Consider the following 25,761-nt stretch of genomic DNA (forward strand, 5'->3'; position numbering starts at 1 on the left):
ATAGAAAATAAATCCATATAAACGTATCATCATTTATACAAATCACCAACAAAGTCCAGGAGGAAGAAACAGAAAGAGAAATTCCATTTAAAATAACTGTGGACAATACAAAACACTAGGGATATAAATATAAAACTACCTGCCAAGACAACTATATGAACACAATTACAAAACACTTCTTACACAAATAAAATCAACTCTAGACAACTGGAAATATATCACTGGTAGGCCGATTCAATATAATAAAAAACGACAATTCTACCTAAATTAAACTACTTATTCAGTGCCATACCAAACTACCAAAATTATTTTATATTGCTAGAAAAAATAATAACAAAATTCATCTGGAAGAACAAAAATTCATTAAGAATATCAAGAGAATCAATGAAAAAAAGGTGCAAGTAGGTGACCTAGCCATACCAGATCTCAAGCTGTAAAGTGGTAATCATCAAAACGATCTGGTACTAGCTAAGAAATAGAGTGGAATAGATTAGGTACACAATGCACAGTGGTAACTGACCATGGTAGTCTAGTGTTTGATAAACCCAAAGACCTAGGCTTTTGGGACAAGAACTCACTATTTCACAAAAACCATTGGGAAAATTGGAAAATAGTATGGCAGAAACTAGGTATAGCCCAACATCTTACACTGTATACAAAGATAAAGTCATAATGGGAACATGATTTAACATAAGGGGTATTAGTATTAGCAAATTAGGGAAGCATGGAAAATTTTACCTGTCAGATTTATGGATAAGGGAAGAATTTATGACCAAACAAGAGTCAGAGAACATTATAGGATATAAAATGGATAATTTTGATTATATTAAATTAAAAAGATTTTGTACAAAGAAAACCAATGTAACCAAGATTAGAAGGAAAGCAGAAAAGTGGGGAATAATCTTTACTGCATCTCTCACAAAAGCCTCATTTCTCAAAAATATAGAGAAAGGAGTCAAATTTATAAGAATATAAGTGATTTCCTAATTGATAAATGGTCAAAGGATATGAACAGGTAGTTTTCAGATGAAGAAATCAGAGCTATTTATAGACATATGAAAAAAAATTCTAAATTACTACTGATTAGAGAAATGCAAATTGAAAAAACTCTGAAGTACTACCTTAGGTTGGCTAATATGACAGAGAAGGAAAATTATAAATGTGGAGAGGATGTGGGAAAAATGGGACACTAATGCACTGTTGGTGGAATTGCGAACTGATCCAACCATTCTGGAGAGCAATTTGGAATTATGCCCAAAGGGCTTAAAAAACTGTGCATACCTTTTGATACAACAATATCACTACTAGGTGTGTGTCCCAAATAAATTAAAAAAGAGACAGAGAGAAAAGAGCATATTTCTATAAATATATTCATAACCAGTTCTTTTTGTTGTGGCAAAAATTATTGAAGGGATGGCCATTAATTAAGGAATGGTTGAATAAGTTGTGGTATATGATTGTGATGGAATACTACTGTATCATATGAAATGATGAGCAGGATGATTTCAGAAAAACCTGTAAAGACTTGTATGGTCTGATGCTGAGTGAAGTGAGCAGAACCAGGAGAACATTGTACACAATAACAGAATAACAGTAATATTTTACAATGATCAACTATGAATGACTTAGCTATTCTCATACAATGATCCAAGACAGTTCCAAAAGACTCATGATGAAAAATGTTATCCACCTCCAGAGAAAGAACTGATGAAGTCTGGATGCAGATCCAAACATACCATTTTTCACTTTTTTTTCATAGCTTCTTTTTTTGGGGGGGGGGCTTGTGCTTTCTTTTACAACACAACTAATATGGAAATATGTTTTTCATGATTACACATGTATAACCTATATCAAATTGCTTACTGTTTCAGGGAGATAGGAGGCAAGGGAGGGATGGAGAGAACTGGGATGTCAAAAAAATTTTTTTTACTTTTTTTATTAATTTATTTTGAATTATCAACAATCACTTCCATAAGTTTTTGAGTTTTAAATTTTTCTCCCCCTTCCTCCCCACCTCCCTCCTCAAGACAGCACACAATCTGATATAGGCTATACATATACATTCCTACTAAACATATTTTTACATTAATGATGTTGTAAGTAAGAATTAGAACCAATAGGAGGAACCACCAGAAAGAGGAAACAAAACACAACAGAAGAAAAAAAAATAGCAAATAGTATGCTTTGATCTGCATTTAAACTCCATAGTTCTTTCTTTGTGGATAGCATTTTTCATCATGAGGCCTTTGGAGATGTCTTAGATCCTTGTACTGCTGAGAAGGGTTAAGTTTATCAATATTAATCATCGCACAATGTGGCTGTTATTGTGTACAACGTTCTCCTGGTTCTGCTCACTTCACTTGGCATCAGACCATACAAGTCTTTCCAGGTTTTTCTGAAGTCAGCCTGTTCATCATTTCTTATAGCTCAATAGTATTCCATTACATTCATACACCACAACTTGGTCAGCCATTCCCCAATTAATAGGCATCCCCTCAATTTCCAATTCTTTGCCACCACAGAAAGAGCTGCTATAAATATTTTTGTACATGTGAGTCCTTTTCCCATTTGTATGATCTCTCTGGGATATAGCCCTAGGAGTGCTATTGCTGGGTCAAAAGGTATGTGTATTTTTATAGCCCTTTGGGCATAGTTCCAAATTACTCTCCAAAATGTTTGGATCATTTCACAACTCCACCAACAGTGCATTAGTGTTCCAATTTCCCTACATCTTCTCCAACATTTATCATTTTCTTACTTTGTCATCTTGGCCAATCTGATAGGTGTGATGTGGTACCTCAGAGTTGTTTTGATTTGCATTTCTCTAATTAATAGTTATTTAGAGCATTTTTTCAGATGACTATAGATGGCTTTAATTTCTTCATCTGAGAACTGCCTGTTCATATCCTTTGACCATTTATCAATTGGGGAATCAAAAAATTTTTAAAAGAACATTAACACTGGTTTTTATATGTAATGAAGAAAAATATTAAATATATGTTAACATATTGAATTATAAAATAATAAAAAAACACCTCTGGATTTTTTAGTTTCCAGCCCATTGCTTATTGTTCAATAAACTTCAAATTATTTATGTGCTCACTGACATGGGTACTCTCTATAGTAATGTGATCATAATTAATCCATTCTTGTCTATGCTACATGACATACATCTATGTCCTGTCACAAATCCATCACAGGAGTCCACCCAACATTCTGAGAGCCTTCTTAGAATTCTCTTGACATTAAATAGAAACCAAAGGAGCACATAGTTTGTTTAACAATTATTTTTCACTATCACTATGTGATTGACCCATCTTTTTTCCTGACCATCCGTTTCTCTGATGTCATCCTTTATGCTGCTACTTCTAAGTAATTACTCATTTGTACTGTGTTGTAGCCTATTCACATTTATTTCCTCCATTTCCCTCAGCTTCAGTTCTTTAGAGACTACTGACTTCGTTACCTGCAACCAAACAACATAAAAGGAAGAACAATAAAAAAAGCTGGATCTTTGCTTCTGAGTAAACCTTAGGGTAATAAAAAGAGCTATACAATTTTATTTTTTTTGGCAATCATCTTTTTTATTATACTGTGTTAATGAAATACCTGTTTTATTCCATAAATTAAAAATAAAATAAATAAAACATTTTTTGAAAAGAAAGAAAGACTTGGGAACTGTGTGATCAGTTCAATGACCAACCATGTTTACAGAAGACTCATGATGAAACACATTACTCACTTTCATGACAAAGAAGTGACAGACACAGAGTGCTGACTAAAACAGATTTTTTTTTAGGGAGCTAGGCATGAGTAATACTAGAATTTGTTTTGCTTGACTCTCCATGTTTGCAGCAGAGACTGTTTTTCTTTCTTTATTAATGGGGATGAAGAATTGGGGGAGGTAGGAAGGAAAAAACAATTTTCTAAAGGCTATCCGGTCCACTGTCCTCCTGTAAAAACTCAGCAGTTTACATAATGAGAATAAAATATTATGTTTACTTTTTTTAGATATATCTGAAAAGATAGTTCTAGTTCATGGAGTGTCTGCAAAGTATTTACTTATTAATAGAAGACTATTATAAAGCAGTTCAGTAATGATGTTTGAAATAACAATGGAAAGGAAAGGAGTTCTAATATTTCAAAAGTAACACTGACTTTCAATTATCTTCATAAAGATTATTCTGGTAAAATTTAAAATTGCAAGCTAGTTTCCTTTAGCCACCTGGCACACATCTGGGATTCCTTCCCTACTATCCATTTTGGGGAACAAATTAATTTCATAACTAATTCAGACTAAGCAAAATATAACTTGGAGGATAATTTAGGGTAAAAGGGGGAATGGTGTCTGTACTGCCTTCAGAAAAAATGAATATTAAAAATAACTCATTTATTTAACATTTTAGAGTTTAAAAAGCACTTTCCTACAACAACTGTATGAATTTAGAATGAGAAGATTTAATTGCAGAAGGGACTTTCTAGAAGTTATCTAGTCTAAACCCTCTTGGTTTACAGATGAAGAGCTAATGCTGACAGAAGTTGATTTGGCCAAAGTGATAGTAGCAGAGGCAGAATTTCAAACTAAGTTCAGATGCAGAAAGGTTGAGTCATACAGATACTTTAGGAGTTACAGCCAGGGACACAGCATGGTCAAGTAGAAAGATCTAGTAGCAAAGGGATGAGTTTAAGCTCCAGCTTCCCCATCAAGAAATACAATGACTAATTGTGGGACCTAAGCAAGTTATTCAACTTTTCTGGGCTTTCATTTCTTTATCTATAAAATGAAAGGATTGGGCTAGAAGACTTCTAGGAGCTCAAAAAGTCTATGTTTCTTTGACTTACCTAAGGTCATACAGCTAATCATAATGACATTTCTATAGCTGTCAGGTCTGCAAAGAGCTTTATAGACATTATCTATCTCATAAGCCCTCGAGGAAGGATTCAAGACCTCATTTCTGGCCTTTAAAGTCCTGTGGCTCTTTTCACTGTTCTAGGCTGTCTAGTTCAAAGGTATAAAATTCACCCTTTCCAGTGCTCACAGCCTTCATGGTCCTTAAATTCCCTAGTGCCAGTAAATCAGATTAAAATGTAATTGGGAAATGTTTAACAAAATACATGAAAATACAATACAACATATAAGATGTTAATTTGTGGTTTTCTAAGTTAATATGCAGCTTGCAGGGATCTGTTTCTATTTGAATTTGATACTATTGGTCTAGCTCAGTATCACAATTTCATAGCTCACCCTAAAAAATACAACAACCTCCCTTTGCCTATGATTGGGAGAGAAAGAGCATGTATTTAGCCTGAAGAATAGCCTAACTCTAGCGTATAACTTCAAAATAAAAGCTTTAGTTACTTTTCCTTTCTGTTATAGATCTGGACAAGAAGGATCAAGCTGATTATTTACCATTTTTTATACACTAAGGAATTACACAAAGAGGGAATAACTCATCTAAGGAAAAAAATCTGGATCAGCATATATGATAAGGACAGAGATAAATATATCTGATCACACACACACACACACACACACACACACACCCCCACCCACCATCTGATCACCAAACTGGTAATCACAGAAGTAGCACTTAAGTTATAGGACTTGACAATGGAAGGTTAACAGTCTAACCTTGAGACAGCAATCTGTCCGTAGGTATAGTCTTTTGCAGGGTACCATCAAAAATTCATAGCCACCAGAATGAACAGAAATATCTTACTATGCTAAGCATTTTCAAACCTGTTAATATATGTGCTATTAGTCTTTTTTTTCTAGCGGCAAAATGATACTTACTGTGTACAAGGAAACAAAAATCTTTCCACATCAGCAGCAAGGTGAGCTTTGTAAAGCCTTCGGCATCATACTCCACCACTCCTCTAAGAAACGAAAATACATATAACAATAAGTATAAAGTGTGAAGGACTTGGAACCATATGAAAGATTAAATTAATTCTTTTAAACTATTAAACGAATTATACTCTTACTTTTCCAAAATTCACTTTAATACACTAAATTTCACAGTGGTAGTTTCATTACAAAGGGAGTTTCTGAAGTTGTGTTCTAGTAAGTGACTAGATAATAGCAAATTAAACATATTATATTAAATGCTAGTACATTTGAACAGAAACAATTAAATTTAGCTTATTCAGTCAAGTTGGTGGGTAAGTATATCAGTACATCTGTTCTTCTATGGAGGAGCAAACCAGGACTATAGAAGTTTCTATCACAATGACTTTCCTTGAGATCTATGCAGACACCTGACACTGTGGCCTACATACATGCATGCACATACTCAAGCACATACACAAATAATTAAAAAGTTATTTTTGTAAAAGAATACATGATAAATTTGCATAAGCGGTTCTGTTTAAAAAGAGACTAAAACCAGGCCACATATCCTCTAAAGTCTACTTAAAATTTCACTATTGGTATGAAGGTTTTCCTAGCTCTTATAGGATGAAATGATTTCTCCCTCTTCTGGACTTGTCTTAACAATCTTCTATTAAGAACTTATTATGTGCTAGGCATTATGCTAAGCACTGAGGATATAACAAAAATGAAAGGAGAGCACTTTCCATCATTCTGCATTTTAAGTTGTTCGTGTATATATATATATACATATGAACGTATATATATATACACACAAATGTATATATACTGCATTTTAAGTTGTTCATATATATGGAAAGTAAATATATATACACAAATGTATATATACTGCATTTTAAATTGTTCATATATATATGGAAAGTATATATATATACATATATGGAAAGTATATATATATCTATATACATCTATATATATCTATATGGTCTCCCTTAGTGGAAAATGAAGTTTTTGACAGCAGGAATCATGTCTTATTCTTCTTGGTATCTTATCCTTCTTCGGTGTCTAGGAAAGTATCTTGTACACAGCAGGTGTTCAGCAAATGTTTGTTGAATGAATGGATAAATGAAAGGAAAGGAAAGTTTAAAGTAAGGGAAAACTTACGTTCCAAAGTGACTCAAGAAAGCTGCAATGTATTCTCTTCTTTTATGATATCCCTGAATGACATACTGCACCTAAAAAAGAAAAAAAGAGGCAAAAGTGAAATAAAATAGGTAATATTTCCCCATTTTGAGTCTCCCTATCAGTGAACAACAGTCCACTGAAAAAAATACTTAGTTCTGAACTTTCCCCGCTGTGCAGTCAAAGATGATCTCTACCCTTTCCAGTTCTAAATTTCTCTAATTCTGGGGTCAGTTATTAGTAGACATTACTTTTTAAGAATGAAAACACATTCTTTACAGTGCCTTTACTATGAAGGGAAGAGAGAGATAAAGAATGCAAAAAATTTTTCTTCTATTGGCTAACACATAAGATTTCCATGGCTAAAGCTTATGCTAAATTAATTGAAGTAACACTGATAAAGTCAGAACTGATAGTTATGTTGTACCCTCAAAAAGTAAAACAATTCTATTTATAAAATAGGGTTTATGGCAATTTATAAAAAAAACACTGCTTACTTTGCAGGCTTAATGTAGGATCAAAAATGTTATTTTGGGAAAAGAAAACAGATGATAAGTTTGCTTAAGTGGTTTTGTTTAAAAAAGGGAAGAAAACAGCTCTGTGTACTTGATTTTAAAAACAGAAGATCATTTTAATAGAAACCCACAACAAAACTGGCTATAAAGAGATTCCAGTATAATTATGGAAATTCATTTGAAGACATTGTTTCTAAAAGCTGCCATGTACTGTCCTCGTTTGTGAAAAGCTAAGGAAAAATAATTTTAAAAGACAAGTAAAATTAATGAAATGGAACCAGATAAGAAAAACTGACTGATTCTTGTGTTTCTGGGAAAATAGTCTTATAATTTTTTGAGTAAAAAGTGTGACTAGAAATTAATCTCAATTGGAAAGCTTTAAAAAGGCCTTTAATCTCAGTTCTTGGAGGCCAAATGTGCATTTTTCTATATAACACAGTGACACAAGTTTGAGGGAAGGGCAAGGCATCTGAGTGCATATATGAATTTTGTCCTCATGTCAATTTTCTAGTAGGAAAGAAGGCAATGGGTACTGGGCTCAATTAAAACTAATCATGCCATGAGAACTAAATCCCATGGAGTAGATGCCAGTACCACAGATGCCAAATCTGAGTTATGCTGACATTTTAAAAAAACCCTTGAATCTTTGAGATATTGTCTTTAGGAAGCAGTTTTCTATTTAGAAATGGTCTATCTTTTGAATGACAGAAGCAATCAAAAGGCCTACTTTCAAATCCAATGTGAAAAATTCATCAACAGCAATTCAATAAGAGCAAAGGAGAAATTAACACTTTGGACAATCTGACCAATTGAATCACAATTAATGTAGAATAAAAAGTGAATCTAACATTTGTATGTAGATTAAGCACTCTGATCTTACAGAAAAATGTAATGGATAGACATTAATATTTATACTCTTAAAATGATAGTATACAGTTAAATACCATATTTAATCATTACAACAAAGTTTTGATTATCTGCCTATGTAATAAAGGCCTACTGATGTAGATAAAGAGAATGAATTAGGCTGTTTGGGGAAGACTACGGCCCCTACCCCTAGATAGAAGAGAATTGCTTTCAGACTACTTCTAGATAATTGAATAAAAACAGTGGATTTTTATTGGAAAAAAATGGATACATGTAAAACATGAACACAAAAAAGTAAAAATTCAGATAGATATATTTGGGAATCAAAGAGCAGACGTTAGGGAAGTAAAAGAAAAGCAAAAAGAAGAGGTTTTGTGCAAAAAATGTCAATTGGAAATTAGCAGTGAACATTGGATACTAGTGAAAACCCCCAAAATGAAGACCTAGGGATATAAATAACCCTGATGAAATGAGGAAGATCTCTGAATTACAAAATTTAAAAAAGGTCAAGATCTGGTGAGAATTACATAATGTGGTCATGATTTGCAGCTCAGTGATAAATGAAAACAGGAGATGGCAATGACAAGATGAAAGAGAACTGCATGACCAAGTCCTCAGAGGAGAAGAAAGTAGGGTCAGAGGGTAAATGCCTGTTCACAAGAATAGAGGATAGAAGTTCATGAAGTATAGTTACAATTAACAAAAGGCAGTGAGGAAAAACCTGAACTGGAAAGATGTGAGAAGGCTGAGGCATCTTGAGAGCTAGCAATGGATGGGAGAAACAAAGGCCCCTAAGGATTATTTCACAAGACAGAAGAGGAAGTGGTATTCACTTACCTTGTTGGTTAGTAGCTGGCATACTTGGGGAACATAATCAATTAGACATCCTCCTCCTGGAAAAGCTGGGATGTGAAGAGCTGAGGAACCTCCAAGAGCACTGAAAAGATAACAGTACATCAGATACTTCATTTCTCTTAGAACTCAAGCTATTTAAAAAATGATATCCTAAAGTCAACTCCTTTGATTATCCCTCAAAGTAACTGCTTCAGCTATGAGTCCCACTGTATTGTGGAATTCCTCATCTTTTTTTTTTACCCAAATAGGAATTACAACAATAATTATACATCTTAACTATAAACTTGTGTCTTTGTCACACAATAATACAAAGTCTCAATTTTAAAGGGCATTCATAAATATCTTAACAATATTTAAACTCTCTACATTTTATTGAAACATTCTGCTTTTCTTTAGTACCCTTGACGGGGACTGACGGCGATTAGCTCACGGAAGGTAGTCAAAGAACACTTGTTACATTGAATTGAATTGAACTGAGACAATGTAGCATCACGGAAAGAGCAATGGACTAAGAACTAGAAGACTGTTTGCCACTTAATAACTGTATGACTTTGGACAAATTACTAAATTTCTTGGCATTAGTTCATGCATATAAAAAGAAGTGTCTGAAAAAACCAGCATTTTCCAAACTAACCTAGGCACAGAACACTAAGGGGTTTAAACTCATTTGGACACAGAACAGTAAGGGATTTGAAGTACATTGGTATAATTCATAAATATCAGTCTATGGTCCTGGGCACATGGAATACCTTCTGAGATAAAGTGAACCTGGAGAAACTTTGGGGCAAAATAGAGAAAGTTCAGTCTATTTTATTTTCATACATAAACTGAAATGTGTAACATGCCTTTTTAGAAACTGTTTTGCTTAGTAGTTTATAGCTGGAATTCTTAACCTAAGGTTTGTGAATTTGTTTTTAAAGTATTTTGATAACTGTATTTCAATATAAATTATTTCCTTAGTAATTCTATGTATTTTATTTTATGCATTATTTTTTTCACTGAAAATGGGTCCACATGCATTACCAAACTGCCAAAGGGGTCCATAACACAAAAAGGCTAAGAACTCCTAATTTAGAGAGTGAAATGTCACCAACATTGACATTTCACAAAAGACCACTATTTAAAGTGAATAAAATACATTTGATGGAAGTCTGGGGCAGTGGACTAAATGACATATAAGATTCTTTCTCATTCTACACGCTTAGGATTCATAAAGTTAGGTGTCCAGAACGTTTAGATATAAAGTAATTACAGAAATATTTATCTAGAAGAGTCAATAATTCATTTATGCTATATTTCACTACCACTTTAATCACTACATGATTTTTAGTTCAATTAAATTCAATTATTTAATTCTTATCAAGTGTCTACTCTGTTCTAGACTGTATTGTGCTAGGGGATATGAATATAAAGACATGAAGTCCTTGACCTCAAGGAGCTTCTATTTTTATTGGAAAAGAAAGAGACAATTTCATTCACACACCTAACTGGAAGAAATGGCAAAACTTGACTAATGCAGAATTATACCAGCAGGGAAATTAACAGAAAAATTTGCCACTGAAAACCTTCTTTGATAGAAAAAGAAATTTAGAATTTCTTCTAATAGGAACATTTCAATATGTCACCCATGAACTTGAGCTTTAAACATTTTTGAATGGTTTTTGACTCTCAAACCAGGCTTCATGATTGGAGTTAAGACAATGTACTACTAAAATAATGATAGTTCTATCACATTCCTCAACAAATTTCTGACTTTTGAAAATGAATCTTCACATTTTAGCTAACAATGATTTGTTCATGGTACATAGAACAGGTTTAGGAGAGGAAGACAAATGAACAAGGAAACATTTTTTAATAACTTATTTCTTGTGACAAGCTCTTTTATAACAAGGTGTCTCACATTCATACATCAAGATAATTTAGAATTCTTTGGAAGATGTAGCAACAAAACTAATTTTTTTTAGTCTCCCTCTGACAATAAGTACCATTAAGAGGCATAAAACATCTCTGTGCATGGTGAAGTCCTCCAGAAGATCTTATTTGTAGATGGCATTGTGCTAATTGCATTAAGCCCCAAGATGTTGCAGAGATCTCCTGAAAGAGATCTTTAATAACCTGAAATAACATGACTTGTTCATGTACACAGGAAAGACCAAATGGATGAAGACTTCAATATGCATAGTTGGGATAGTGAATACAGTTGGACAAGAGTTGGGCACAGCTGAAAAGGTGAAAGACAACAGGCTGGCTTGCTTTTGGGAAACTGAAAAATTCTTTTATTAAATTCAAGTTATCCATGAAAGCAAAGGTCCATCTTTTCAATTAAACATTTTATTAGTCTTGCTATATATAAGTGAGACCTGAAATACTACTGTGTCCAATGAACTAAAGATGAGCATCATACAGAGGATGACACAGAGATACATGGTAGGTGTGAGCAGGCTACAATATATAATAAACAAAGAACTCTGAAGGAGTCAAAGACAATATCAAGAATTATATGACAGGAAGAGAAAATGAGCTGGTCTCCTGACAAGAGGGAAGAATGATAGAGGAATAACCAGAGTGCTCCAATGACACCCTGGTGATGTCAGGAGAAAGAATGGAGAGCCTTCACTATTTTAGGTGGGTTACTATGGTGAATTTTTGAGAGAATGTGGACAATAATAACACAAGGAAAGGCAGGCATGAATGGATTGCCATCTGTGTTGTTGGAGGGAACTCTTGAATTTGTGAGATCACAGATACATTTGAATATTTGAGTATTTTTTGTTCACGTATCAGAAAACATACCATTTTTGGTACATAGGATAATTATAAGACAGTATTTGAATGATTTCAAATTCATGAATTACTAAGCTTCATATGGAAGCATAAATGTCAATACATTAAAGATCGGCAACTGTGTTTTGGATGGGTAATTCTTCCACTGATGCATATCAAGACCCTTTGGGGACTTAATGGATATGGCCTCTGTGAGCTGCTATAGCCAAATAAATTCATGACCCTGAAGGTAATCTGTTGATTAAGTCTCTCCCAATTTAGGAGGGATGATTTTCTGAGGATACACATAAATGGCTGTTGATAGTGCAGTCCATCAGCCTATTTCTGGGCTCATACTCAAAGCTTTTCCATCTTGGTAAGAACTGCCAATGTTTGCACTCCACTGGCATAGCTTTTGGGAACTCAGGGACATCTCCACACTACCATGGAGCATTGCAATAGGCTTTGGCATACGATATTATATAGAGCTATGAATAAATTTTTTTGAAAAGTACAGCTACTACTCAAAACTTGAATACTAAATACTTGAATATAATGAATACTAGTATACCCTAATCTCTATATGACTAAAATAATGTCAAGATGAAGGTAAGGCCAACTTAACAGAGCAACATTTGTTATAACAAAATTCTAGTACAATAAAATAATTTGGATATCTCCTTGGAATTATCTGTAATGGGATATGAACTATTTCAAATATTTTGGGTTGTCTATAAACACTGGGTGAACTGCATATAAATGACAAAAATATCTTCTGATCAAGTAATTCTTTAAATCTAAGGAATCTTTGCCATTGCTTAGATGATATTATATTGCTCTGAAATAATAAGCTTTCTCTCATCAGTACTAATGGAAAGAAGCAACTATACAGAAAAGAAAAAAGAACTGATGTTAGACATTGTGCACCTGAAAGAGCCATGAATTTGAAATCCAAGAACTTGGGTTTGAATCCTATTTCTAATACAACTGTATAACCCAATCCAAGCTACTTTACCTCTCTGGGTCTCATCTGTAAAATAATCTTTCCAGTTCCTTTCAGCTCTAAAATCTATAGTAACAGCTCCCTTTCACAGTCAGGGGAGAACAAACAAGGGATAGAATAGACCACAAATGACAAAATATACAACTGCGATTATATGAAATTAATAGCTTCTGCATGAAGAAATCAATGTAGCTAGAAAAAGAAGGGAAACTCAGTTGGGGGAAAAAACCACTCTGCATCAAATACCTTTGATAAAGTTCTGATAACCAAGATGGGATTAGGTATATAGCGGAGGGAAGCAACAGTGATATTCTCTGTCACCTAGCTTTGTCAGGTTCCAAGCGGTGCCAAAGTGTTCCCCCCTTTACAGTTGTAGTGTCAGTATAGATAATCCAATATATACCTTCTTTTTCTGATACTCAGTCCCAACAACAGATCAAGAATTCTCAAGTGACTTATTCTTGTTCATACTTTTCATTATCATCTCCTCCACAAAGACATACACTCAAATTCGGTCAAATAGACCATGGACTGTGGTTAAGTCAGTGAGTTTTCTTTCATGTCTAATTTTGCATGAGTTAGATCATTTGTTTAAAGGATCTTAACGTGTGAGGCATTTCAGTTACTATGAAGAACTGTTTAACTGAGAGTTTATTTTTGAAAGGCCCTTACTTCATTCATTATTTAATTCAGTAGTTTCCTAGCCTATTAGCCTACTGAACCTAACATCCAGACTGTCACACACTGATAAGTACTGCTGACTCACATAAATATCTGCCTCACTAGTAAATATTTAACAAACTTACTATAGTTTGAATGTGGCTCTGATCTTGCTGAATAAACCAAGTAAAGCAGTATGAAACAAAAAGCACTAATGTGAGAGGTTTCAAAGGCTATGACATGAAAAAAAGAGAAAGAAATTGTGATTTTTATATGCTTAATATTAATGAATTGAAAGAAACATAAAGTTGGGTCAGAGTAACAGAACAAAAAGGCACACACATGGAGATTCCATGACCAGCCCAGTATTTGGCTCTGCTCTGAGACACAGAATTAAGTGGGGCAAAGGTAGAGACCGGAATACCACTTTATGCTACAAGTGGTGAGCTTCAGATGAAAGAAATAACTTGCTTCTTCTGATCTTCAGAGCAGTCAAGGGAAAAATGAGGAAGCTTCATGGGTGAAAAGGTGGGTGGAAGTTTGAGAAATGGAAAGGATGTATTCTACTTGGTCTGATGACGGAATGTGCTTCATATTATTCAGAGGGTATACGTGAGATGTGAAATATGACAATGATTCTTAAAGTAATTATTTGATATGTAGAAGAGAATATAAAGATTTGAGTCACTGGGAGAGGTCTCAGAGAAACTTACCCCAAGGTGTATGAGAATTCCTGATGCTGTAAAGCAAAACAAAACAAAACACTGTGGACAAATACCCCCAAAATGGTCATTATAGCTCAAACAGTGAGCAGAATACAATCCTATAAAATAACTATGATTTACTATAAAATGCATTGATCTCATTAAGACATCTTCTCTAATGTCTCTTCTGGAGTGTACAGTGTTCTAAGTGTCTCTATCCGACACTGTCAAGGAGACCCCGGGGAATACTTTATGCTTTAGTCATGCCCTTGCATTAGAGTTCTGGAAGTAGAAAGGATAATATGGCTGCTATCTCCAGCAGGAAGGAAATGACAGAAAACTACTCAAAGTGACAAACCAAGAAAACATGGAGCTGTGCAAGCATCAGGCTTCACCTCCATACAAGCTGTTAATACCTTCCCTGACCTCCTAGGCTAAGAGACGCATCGAGTAAGGGTGCAAATAAATTCCCTGTTATGAATATGTACTTAGAGAACTAGCTATCATTGGTTATATAGAATGTATACTTTTATAAATGGCAATATTATTTGAAACTTCAAATATTTGGTTTATTTTATATGATTTGAGACATCTGTATACTGCCAAAGTAGATTTACCCACTCCAAAAGATCTAGAAACCCTATGATGGCAACTAATTAGCTATGGAAACGGAAGAAAAAGGAATTATCAGATTTTCTGTTTGAGTGACTGGAGATGGGTTGGTGGGACAGGGAGACATAGCTGCTACTGTAATTCCTTGAATGGACATTAGAGAATAATAAAACATTACATGAATGTTTCATCTCATTAACTGACATAAGTAATATGGGAAGAGTGAAAGGAACAATTGGGTTATGTGTATGTGGGTGGGTGTGGTTATTTTCTTTTGTGGGAACTGGGGAAGGAAATACAAATTTGGTTTTTAAAGATAATGGCAAGTTCTTTTACTCAGAGTATTTTTTCAGCCTTTGAAGCCATACCTAATTTTATAATTCAACATTTCAAGAAAATTCATTCATTTGTTCATTCAACAGCCATTTATCCAGCCTTATACACTAAGCACTATAGGTTAGGCATTCATCATTGGATCAAGGAGATCCAATGATAATATGCAGTCCATCTCTTCATTGAGTTTACAATTTAGCTAAGATATGATCCATATAGAAAATATGCAATAACTATACCAAAATACAGTGCTGATTAAAATGTAAAGACGGATGAGAGGCAAAACAATTCTCTATACAAGATGAAGAAAAGATCATTTAACAAAGGGAAGAAGAGGTAGCATAGGGAAAACTTCATAGAAGCTGTAGTGATTTGAGGCTGACCTAGGACGCACAGCCTTTCAACAAATGGATATGGGAAGAATGAGTCTGATATATTTATTTACCTTCAAGCAGCTACTTGAGTAAGTATATGAGTAGTTCTCCCATGCAATTAAATAAAACCAGGATGTAATTCAATATGAAAAAGTACTCAGAACAGTACAATTTCTTTAATTTCAATCTGAGTCAACTATCATTTATTAAATCCTTACTATTTGCTACTCCTTGTGCTAAATACGAGGAAGACAGAGAAAGGCAAAAATAATCTCTATCATCAGAGAAGATACTAATGGAGGAGATGATATGTAAATAACTACTTACCCCTAAGTTATATACAGAGTAGGTAAAAGGTAATTGATCTTAGAAGAAAAGTACTGGTAGGGGTGGGGAGTAGAAAAGGGAAGGAAGGAAAAAGAAGAGAATGACCCAGAAAGGCTTCAGGCAGAAAGTGGGATTTGAGCTGAGGCACGGACTTTAAAAATGAGGAAGTATTTTTAGTTTTAAAAGATCTGTGACTCTATGTGGTATAGTTACTCCTTCTAGCAGTATAAACAGCAGCCCCTCCATGCCTCACATAGCAGATGGTCTTATAAATTGTTGGGACCAAAAATTTTTATCACCTGGTAACCAACCTTCTGGGGATGGCAGCCAGGCTGGTCCTGGATGACATTCATTTTGCAGGCCCAAATGTAAAACTTTCACAGTTTTGCAGGAGCTACCAGAGCTTCTGGTAGACCATGTGAGAACCCAGGATCCCTTTCATGCCATGATAGGTCATAAGACAGGGACTTTGGTGAAGGGTTATTAGAAATAAAATGAATGATACCAGATGAAGACTGACTAGCTGAGCACAGATATGATATAGTGCATCCCTAGCATGGTTTTGACAGTCTTATGAGACAGAAATCATCTTCCAACCACAGGTCAGGTCTTTATTATTCAGGTTCATGTTTCATACTTTTAGAAGCATACATAAAAACTGAAGGGTTCTGAGAACACAGCAAATGTGACTGCAAGAGCAAATGAGCTCTTGCAGGAAAACTTACCCTGTCCCTTCACCCACAACCATTTCTAAATTCCTATCAGTGATATCAATATTCTATGAGTGGTCTGAACTCAAGGACCAGGAAGCATTTTCAACTTTTCTCTTTCCATCTCTTATATCTCTCTGTCTCCCAGTCCTCATTTTTCTTACATTCAAACTTTTTTCTCTATTATCACTGCCACCATTTCATGCTTATTTTATTGCAATGGCTTTTTTGCTTCAAGTTCCTTACTTTCTTACTTCTTACATATTGCTGCCCAATTAATCATTTTGCTCATTCTATCATTACCATCTCTCTGTTCAAGAGTCTACTGGCTCCCACTGACCAAAGGATCAACTCTAAATTCCATGTCTTGGAATTCAAGGCCTCCCTCTCCTTCTGACCTTCATATAATCTATATATGCTTCACTCTAGTCAAGCTGACCTTGCTTTCTCTAATGCAATTCTACTCTTGGCCATGTTCATTACATGCCTCTGTTCAAGTTGTTTCCTTACTTAGAAGTCTATGGTCTTTCCTTGTCATCTATTCAAAGTGTACCAAATTCAGAGTTCAGTTTAGATCCCGTTTTCCTCTTCCTGACCACTTACTGTATACTGCATGGAACACAGAACTTTCCATCGTAACATTATTTCATGTTTGTGGGCATGGCTGTGAATTTGTTCTTCTCAATAAGGCTGTATCTCTTAGTCATGAACTACTACCTCAGTAGCCATGATAGTACAAAGTACAGTGCTAGGCACATAGTTAAGACTGAACAGGTAACTCTCGAACTAAATTGAATTTTTCGCCAGAGAAAGAATAGACAACCATCTGGCTCAGATGTTTCAATCATGACTTTGCTCAAAAGCAGGAGTCTGTGCTAGATGACCTTTGAGGTTCCTTCCAACGCCTATTCATTTTAATATATAATTGTTAAAATTGTTCATTAAGTTCTAGTAAAGGATTACTGTCGTTTTCATTTTGGACAAATAAAATTAACACCTGTAAGCCTGGCCAAAGTTTGAGGTGCAAATGATTTGCTTCATTGAACCCCAAGAAAACTTTCCCAGACAAGGGTGGAATGTGAGTTGGCATGATTTAAGTTTAAACACATTATAAAAAAGAAGATTGGGGTATAGTAATTGCAAACAGAATATGCCTAATTACATGAAAACTAACCAAGTTTTTGTTCAGAGTTATTTTTTTAAAGGAATTTGCTAACATCGCAAAGAGGTCTTTAAAAGGCAGTAATCTTAACAGATGTGCCACCATCAGGATTTCGTTAGTGTGTGGAAAAGCATAAAAAAAATTTTTTTAAAAGGTCTTTGCAGATGTTGTAACGTTACAATTTGGTATGAACAACCCTATATATGTTATGCCCAGTCACCCATGGCACGATCATGCTGAAACAAACAAAAAAAATCTTTCTTTCACAGCAAATGGGTAATTGGATGGCTAGCTGAAATAATGCCACAGGTAGCCAGTCAACTGTCACTAGTCAAGGCAAATTACATTTATTGAGAGTTAGCCTCATTTTACAATTGAATGATTTTAGTGCTCACCTGTCAATAAACCATAAAAGCCCATCTCTTTACTTATTTGCTTATTGGTTGGTTGGCCTTCCTCTCTCAAGTCTCTTTGTTCTCCAGGATATCCTCTACTCATCTGTCAAAGTGATCTCCCTAAAGTGCAGATCTGATCATATTACTCCCTGCCTGTCCTCAATAAACTACAGTGGCTCCCTATCAGCTCCAAGCCTTTTATAATCTGCTGTCTCCTGCCACCACCCCTTTCAAGCCTCTTACATGTTACTCTTTTCATGTACTCTGAGATCTAGTGATATTGACCTTTCGGTTGTTCCTCACACAAGACAGTCCATCTCCTGAACCCAGTTTTTTTCACTGACTGTCCTCATATCTGGGATATTCTCCTTATTTCCTCTTCCTGGCTTCCTTCAAGTCCCAGCTAAAATCCTACTTTCTAATAAAGCTTTTTTTGATTCCCCCATAATTCTAGTGCCTTCCCTCTGTTTATTATCCCTAATTTTTTCTGTATATACCTTGTTTGTACATAATTGTTAACATATTGTCTCCTCCATCAGACTGTGAGCTCCTTGAGAACAAGGACTGTTTTTTGCTTTTCTTTGTAACCCCAGTGCTTAACATAGTGTCAGTCACATACTTGGTGCTTTAATAGATGCTTGTTGACATTTACTTTTTCTCTCCTTCCTTCTTTCCTTCTTCTCCTTATCTCATCTAGGTTGAAAGTACAGTTGTCACTCATGGTCCTGATCCCACTACTGATGGGCACAGTACTTTTGTTTGTTTGTTTCTAAGTAGAACAGGTTTGTCCCTCCTTAGGCTACCTGGTAGTCCCTTACTACTTCGAGCTCACCATACTGATGCTGTATTTGCAGTAGCCACCTGATTAGTTTAGCTTACTTGTAGCTTAGAATGTTTGAGCTCAGGTAACCTACCAGCCTCAGCCTATCTGGTAGCAGGTATTACAGGTGTGTACCACAATACATGGCTCTTTCCTTTATCTTTTCCCATGAAATAACTTAATATTATTTTTACTGAGGATATTTTATCGCACAGAAAATCCATCTTATATTTGCAAAGGCTTTAAAAGAAAACTTTTCAGAAAAAAACCCCACAAAGCTTATTCTCAATGAGACATATTTTGTGCCTGTGCTTAAAGGCAACTACAGATTATAATGACTCTATCACTAGTAAGGAGGAGGGTAATATCTGTTCCTTACTTAGTCAACAAATACTCAACAAGAGCCTTGTGAGTAATGATGTACCAGACACCTGAAGTACATACTACTAGGCTTTGTGTGTTAGGGAGAGATGGGGCTCAGAAGCAGTGAAGGGAATGAAGAAAATATACAATCAACAAAATTACATATTGTTAATATGAAGAGAGAATAACAGTGGTATATTTTTATAGATTTTATTCTCCAAGGCAGCATTCATTTTTATCTGTCATCATTATTACATATAGAATATATAGTCTTCCTAAGTTTTAGCAATGTGAAATTAGCACCATTTTTTGTTCATGTTGCTAAAATGAAGCATTTTTATAATATGCTTAAATTTACTTCAGTTACTTTAGTTACTGACTCACTCCCAATAGCATCATAAAATTATAGAAATGTAATACTAAAATACACATATCTCCCCCAAAGTTGGGAGGAATAATTAAGGGCTAGGTAACCAAATATACAGGCAAATATAACTTACTGGGGGACCTGGAAACTGATTTAAGATAAAATGATGCCTCACTAATCTATTAGAGTACAATCAGTGACAGACAAGGAAATAGTAGGTAAATTTTTCAATGTATTGATTTTTTTCTCTTTTTTTTTGTCTTTAAAAATATTGTTTGTTATATGGGGCGGCTCTCTGGGAAGAGGAGGGATACCAGCAAAAACTACCAAGATGTAAAAAAGAAGACACCAATAAAAACTTATTTTAAAATATAATATAATCAGACTTAATGACTTTTAACATGATTTCACAAAAAATTCTGTTAAAATTAGTTATTATTTCACTGGGTGTTTGAGACGGAAGTGCTGTTCTACATAGGTACTTCAGACATGATAAACAAAGTACTTATCTAAGTAAAAAATACAAATAATAATGTTCTCCTAGGGATCAGTGCTGGAGACAGCCTTATTTAATAATTGTATAAACTAGCTGGAACATGAATTAGGCAGTGAAATCTACAACTTTACAAAGATGCTCAGTTTCTCTGGGCAGAGAAATGTCAATCTGCTAAAAAAAAAAACCGACTGCAGAAATATCTTTTGAGGATGTATGAATAAATAATAAGGTGGTAGATAAGTCTTAATGATAAACAAATATAATACAACACATTCAGAGGAAGGCAAATTACCATGATTGAGCTATCAATTATGAGAGGATAAGGATGTTAGCGTTATTGTAAGATACTTCTTGAACACATTATAACAATGCACTGCTGTGCTTTAAAAAGCCAACAAAAATACTGGTCATTATTCTGGTCTTATTTAGAACCACTGTGTCCCTACACTTGAAATATAACGTATAATAGGTTCTGGTCACTGTATCTCAAGAAAAACACAATGGAGATGCAAAAGATTCACAGAAGGGAAATTATAAAATGATTAGGGAAATAGATAGATAACAGTATGATGAAAAGACCAAAGAAATTACAACTTTTTAACTTAGAAAGACTAAAAGGGACATTTTGTAGCCTGCCAAAAAAAATCAGGGAGCAAACTGATAGCAACATCAGGGACTTGTTTAGCATACATTTGAACTTCTTACAGAAGTTTACATTCTCCTGGGGGACACAGCATCAATACAGAGTATATACAAAGCAATAAAAAATAATTTCAAGAGAGTGCTAATAACTGAGAATATCATCAAAGATTGCATAAGGTAGCACCTGAGTTGTACTTTGAAGGAAGTCATGGATTTTACGGGGCAAAGGTGAGGAGTGTATTTCAGGGGTGGAGTGGAGAGTGACTTCTTGTCCAAAGGTATGGAGGTAGGAGATGGCATGTCATGTATAAGAAACAAGGAACAGGTCAGTGTGGCTGGATCAGAGAGCATGTGGTGGGCTGTAATGTATAATAAAACTGGAGGGGTAAGTGGAAATCAGCTTGTGAAGGACTTTAAACAACAAACAGAGGAGTTTGTATTTTAATCTAGAAGTTTAAAAAAAAAAAGGTATTAAAAGACCTGATTAGGAGGGTGGATTGGCTAGATATGTTTTAGGAATATCAACTTAACAGACATATGAGGATAGACTGCAGAGGGAAGAGTCTGGAGGCAGGGAGAATTGTAAGGAGGTCAGTGTAACAGTCCAGGGTAGAGGCGCTGAGGGCTTAAATTAGTATAAAGGTTGTGTGACTGGACAGAAGGAAACAGATACAAGAGATGGTATTATCACTGAGGTAGAGGTAATATCACTGAGATCTAGCAAGTCATTAGAAACAGAGGCAAGGGGCAGCTAGGTGGCACAGTGGATAGAGCTCTGGTCTTGGAATCAAGAAGACCTGAATTCAAATCCGGCCTCAGACACTTGACACTTACTAGCTGTGTGACCCTGGGCAAGTCACTTAACCCTGATTGCCTCACCAAAAAAGAAAAAAAAAAGGCAAAAGCGGGGGAAGAATTAGATGTGAACTTGCGTCCTGAGTGACTATAAAATGGTGAAGTGGAGTGGTGGTAAGTCTTGAAAGAGATACATTGAGGAAAAAGAAAAGGAAATGTTACCTTATATAACTAAGTATCCTTTAAAGGTAGTATAGACCGTATATCCCAAAGAGATCACACAAATGGGAAAAGGACCTACATGTACAAAAATATTCATAGCAGCTCTTTTTGCGGTGACAAAGAATTGGAAGTTGAGAGGATGCCCATCAGTTGGCGAATTGCTGAACAGGTTGTGGTATATGAATGTAATGGAATACTATTGTGCTATGAGAAATTATGAACAGGATGACTTCAGAAAAACCTGGAAAAACTTGTACAGTCTGATGCTGAGTGAAGTGAGCAGAACCAAGAGAATGTTGTTCACAATAACAGCCACATTGTGCGATGACTAATGTTGATAAACTTACCCTTCCCAGCAATACAAGGATCTAAGACATCTCCAAAGGCCTCGTGAAGGAAAATGCTATCCATATCCAAAGAAAGAATTATGAAATTTGAATGCAGATTGAAGCACACTATTTGCTATTTTTTTTCTCTTCTGTTGAGTTTTGTTTCCTCTTTCTGGTGGTTCCTCCTATTGGTTCTAATTTTTACATACAATATCACTAATGTGAAAGTATGTTTAACAGGAATGTATTTGTATAGCCCATATCAGATTGTGTGCCGTCTTGGGGAGGGTGGTGGGGAAGAAGGGGATGAAAAATTTTAAACTCAAAAGCATGTGGAAGTGATTGTTGATAAATCAAAATAAATTAATAAAAAAGTAGTATAGTCCAAAAATATAATTTTGGGAAAACCTTAGATAAATTCACAGAAGATTAATCAGCAAGTATAGTATTTATTGAATACTTGCTAATGTGTCTATTGTGCTAAGTATTATAGGATGTAAAATAAGTAAAAGAAATGATAGAGGTGAAGGGGGAAGAAACAACCTGACAGAAGATATAAGTGGGAATGAAATGGGAGTTAGAGTAGGGGAAAAGGAATATACAGAGATCAGTCTAAATGAAACAGAGGATTTGTATTGGGAAATAGTAAAAGAAGATTAACATCAAAAATGTGCAAAACTATAATATTAAAATACAATATGAGGAGCTCTGCATGCTATATTGGGAAATTTAGACTTAATCTGAAATGGAGACTACAGGTTTCTGAGGGAGGCAGATTACGAAAGCAGTATTTTGGGAAGAAAAACAGGATAGATTGTGGTGGTCAGGGAGAGAAGAAGGAACATCATTTAAGAGGCAATTGCAACAATATACATAATGACTTAGAACAATGTAAATGGAAAGAACCACAAAACAATCAAAAGTAAATCCTGCAAAATTACAAAGAACAAGCATATCCCTTCACGAGAAGATATCCCCTACTACTTTGCAGAAATTGGAGGGTCCATGAGTATGGGACATATAATATATTTTTAGGCTTTCTTAATGTACAGTTTGATTTTGTTGATTTTTTTCCTCTTTTTCTTTTTTTCTTAGTTTTAAAAAATATTATTCATTATAAGGGATGCCTGTCTGGGAGAAGGTGTGGGAAAAATAATGGGAGAGATTCTGGTGATATAAAAAACAAAAAAAAAACATAAAAACTTTCTTTTTTTTTTAAAAGAGGCAATTGCAGCAATCCAGGCTGAGATAATGAGGGGATGGATAAATTAAGAGTAGTGGGATTGAAGAAGAGGGAAGCTCTCCAAAAGATACTTCTAAGGAAATTTCAACAGCACTTGGTAAATGATTTCATGTGATGACGGAGAGGGAACAGTCAGATTACTCAGAAATTTTGAGTCTGAGATTTTAGAGAGATGCTGATGCCATTAACTAAAAGAAAAGTTGGAAAAGGACCTTGACTTTGCTTGAGAGAATCAGGCTTTCCATATATTAAATTTGAGTTGAAGGCAGGACACCTAGTTGAAATTCTATACACTGCAGGTAATACAGGGCAATTGACAAATAGAAAAATATGAAATACCTCGAAGTCAAAATAATTGAGATTTGAGGGCATGAAAGTTATATTTAAAAATAAAAACTGTACTGAATTAAAATAAAAATAAATTCTATTGATAACTAGAAAAAATGACCTTGGAGTTCAGTTGAGATATTGAGAATAGAGAACTGGGAGTCATAAGCAAAGAAGTGACAACTGAAGCCAAGAGACAACAATACTGCTAACAGAATTCATAGTTTCTTTAATTATCTCTATATAACCCCTTCAATCTACTCACAGTCATTACCTTAGTTCAGGCCTATCCATATCACATCTCCTTCAAGATTCTGTCCTAGGCCCTCTTGTCTCTTCTTTCTATGTTTTCTCTCAGTGATCTCTCAACAGCTTGCATGGGTTTAATTATTACAATATAAATGACTCAGATCTATATAAGTAGCCCCAATCTTTCCCCTGAGTTTCACCAACTACTTATTAGACATTTCAAAGTGAATATCTTTGATATATTTTAAACTCAACAAGTTCAAAATGGAGTTCATTCTCTTCCCCAAAACTGATCCCTCTGCCACACATAACTACTTCTGTTAAAGGCATTGCCATTCATTCAGTCTCCCAAGCAAGGAGAAAGGAGGCGGTATATACCATGTGTGAGTAACAGGGAGTAGGCTAATTCGACTGAATTGTTGAGTGTAGGAAGGAGAGTAATGTATAATAAGGTTGGTTACATAGTTAGGGGCCACCTGTGATAGGCTTTAAAAGCTAAAGAGAAGAATTTATACTTTATCCCAAAGGCAGTAAGTATGTTGTCACTGAAATTTATTGGGCAGGGGAGTGAATGATATGGTCACACCTGCAATTTAGGAAGATCACTTTGGCAGCTGAATAGAAGATGTAATGGAGTAAAGAAAGGCTCAAGGCAGAGAGACCAATCAGAAGGCTATTATAGTAGTCCAGACATGAGGTGATGAGGGCCTGTTCCAGGGTAGCGGCTGTGTGAGTGAAGAGAAGGGGACACATAAGAGAGAAGTGGTGAAGGTAGAAATGACAAGACTTGGAAATAGACTGTATCTGTGGGGTGAATGGGAATGAGGAGTCAAGGATGACATTGAGGTTATGAGCCTGGATAACTGGGAGAATGATGGTTAAGGGACAAGTAAAGGGAAAGCTGAGAAGAGGGAAGGATTTGAAAAGAAAAATAACGAGTTCTATTTTGCACATATTGAGTGTGAGATGCTTACAGAACATCCAGTTTGAAAACTACGAATGGGAGTTGGTGATGTGAAAGCCTGGAGAAAGGAAAGAGATTAGGTTTGGATATAAAGATCTGGGAATCACCTGGACAGAAGCACTAATTAAACCCCTGAGAGCTGGTGAGATCATCAATTGAGATAGTGCAGAGGGAAAAGGGAAAAGGGCACAAGACACTCTTGAAGGGCATCCACAGTTAGTGCTTATTGAAGGGTCTGTCTTGTTGCTTGAAACAGCCTTCCCCAAACCAAGGCAATTGAAAGAAAAAGAAAGACAGAAAAAGAAAGAAAGGAAGGAAAGAAGAAAAGAACAAAGAAAGAAAGGAGAAGAAAGAAAGAAAGATAGATAACTAGATAGATACAAAGAAAGTTAAGCTTTTTCTCTCAGAAGGAAATCTGGGCTCTACAGAACTTCCTAGACTTTGTGAAAGTGTCTCCAAAGGGATTTAGGACCTGGAGTTGATTGGAAAATTCCCTCACCATTAGTGGAAATACCAACCTGATTTGATTTAATGCACATGTAGCACTTAGAAACCAAGGTGCTACAGCCCACTGGCACTGGCTCCAAGAGGGAGAGGGCACCCACCCTTCCTTCCTTCCTTCCTTCCTTCCTTCCTTCCTTCCTTCCTTCCT

General features: G+C 35.2%; 1 protein-coding gene across 2 annotated transcripts in view; it reads right to left on the minus strand.

Moving 5' to 3' along the window:
* Positions 1-25,761, minus strand: part of BABAM2 (BRISC and BRCA1 A complex member 2) — a 583,899-nt gene that overhangs the window by 137,110 nt on the left and 421,028 nt on the right. For both annotated transcript variants that reach the window (XM_027850454.1, XM_027850455.1), the window contains exons 8-10: positions 9,232-9,331; positions 6,995-7,065; positions 5,795-5,877 (exon numbers count right to left, since the gene is read on the minus strand). In XM_027850454.1, coding sequence (XP_027706255.1) covers positions 5,795-5,877; positions 6,995-7,065; positions 9,232-9,331 — 254 coding nt within the window. The remainder of the gene's footprint in view (positions 1-5,794; positions 5,878-6,994; positions 7,066-9,231; positions 9,332-25,761) is intronic.

Source organism: Vombatus ursinus, unplaced genomic scaffold (assembly GCF_900497805.2).
Source record: "Vombatus ursinus unplaced genomic scaffold, bare-nosed wombat genome assembly UNPS02009062.1, whole genome shotgun sequence".
In the NCBI taxonomy this organism is placed as follows: Eukaryota; Metazoa; Chordata; class Mammalia; order Diprotodontia; family Vombatidae; genus Vombatus; species Vombatus ursinus.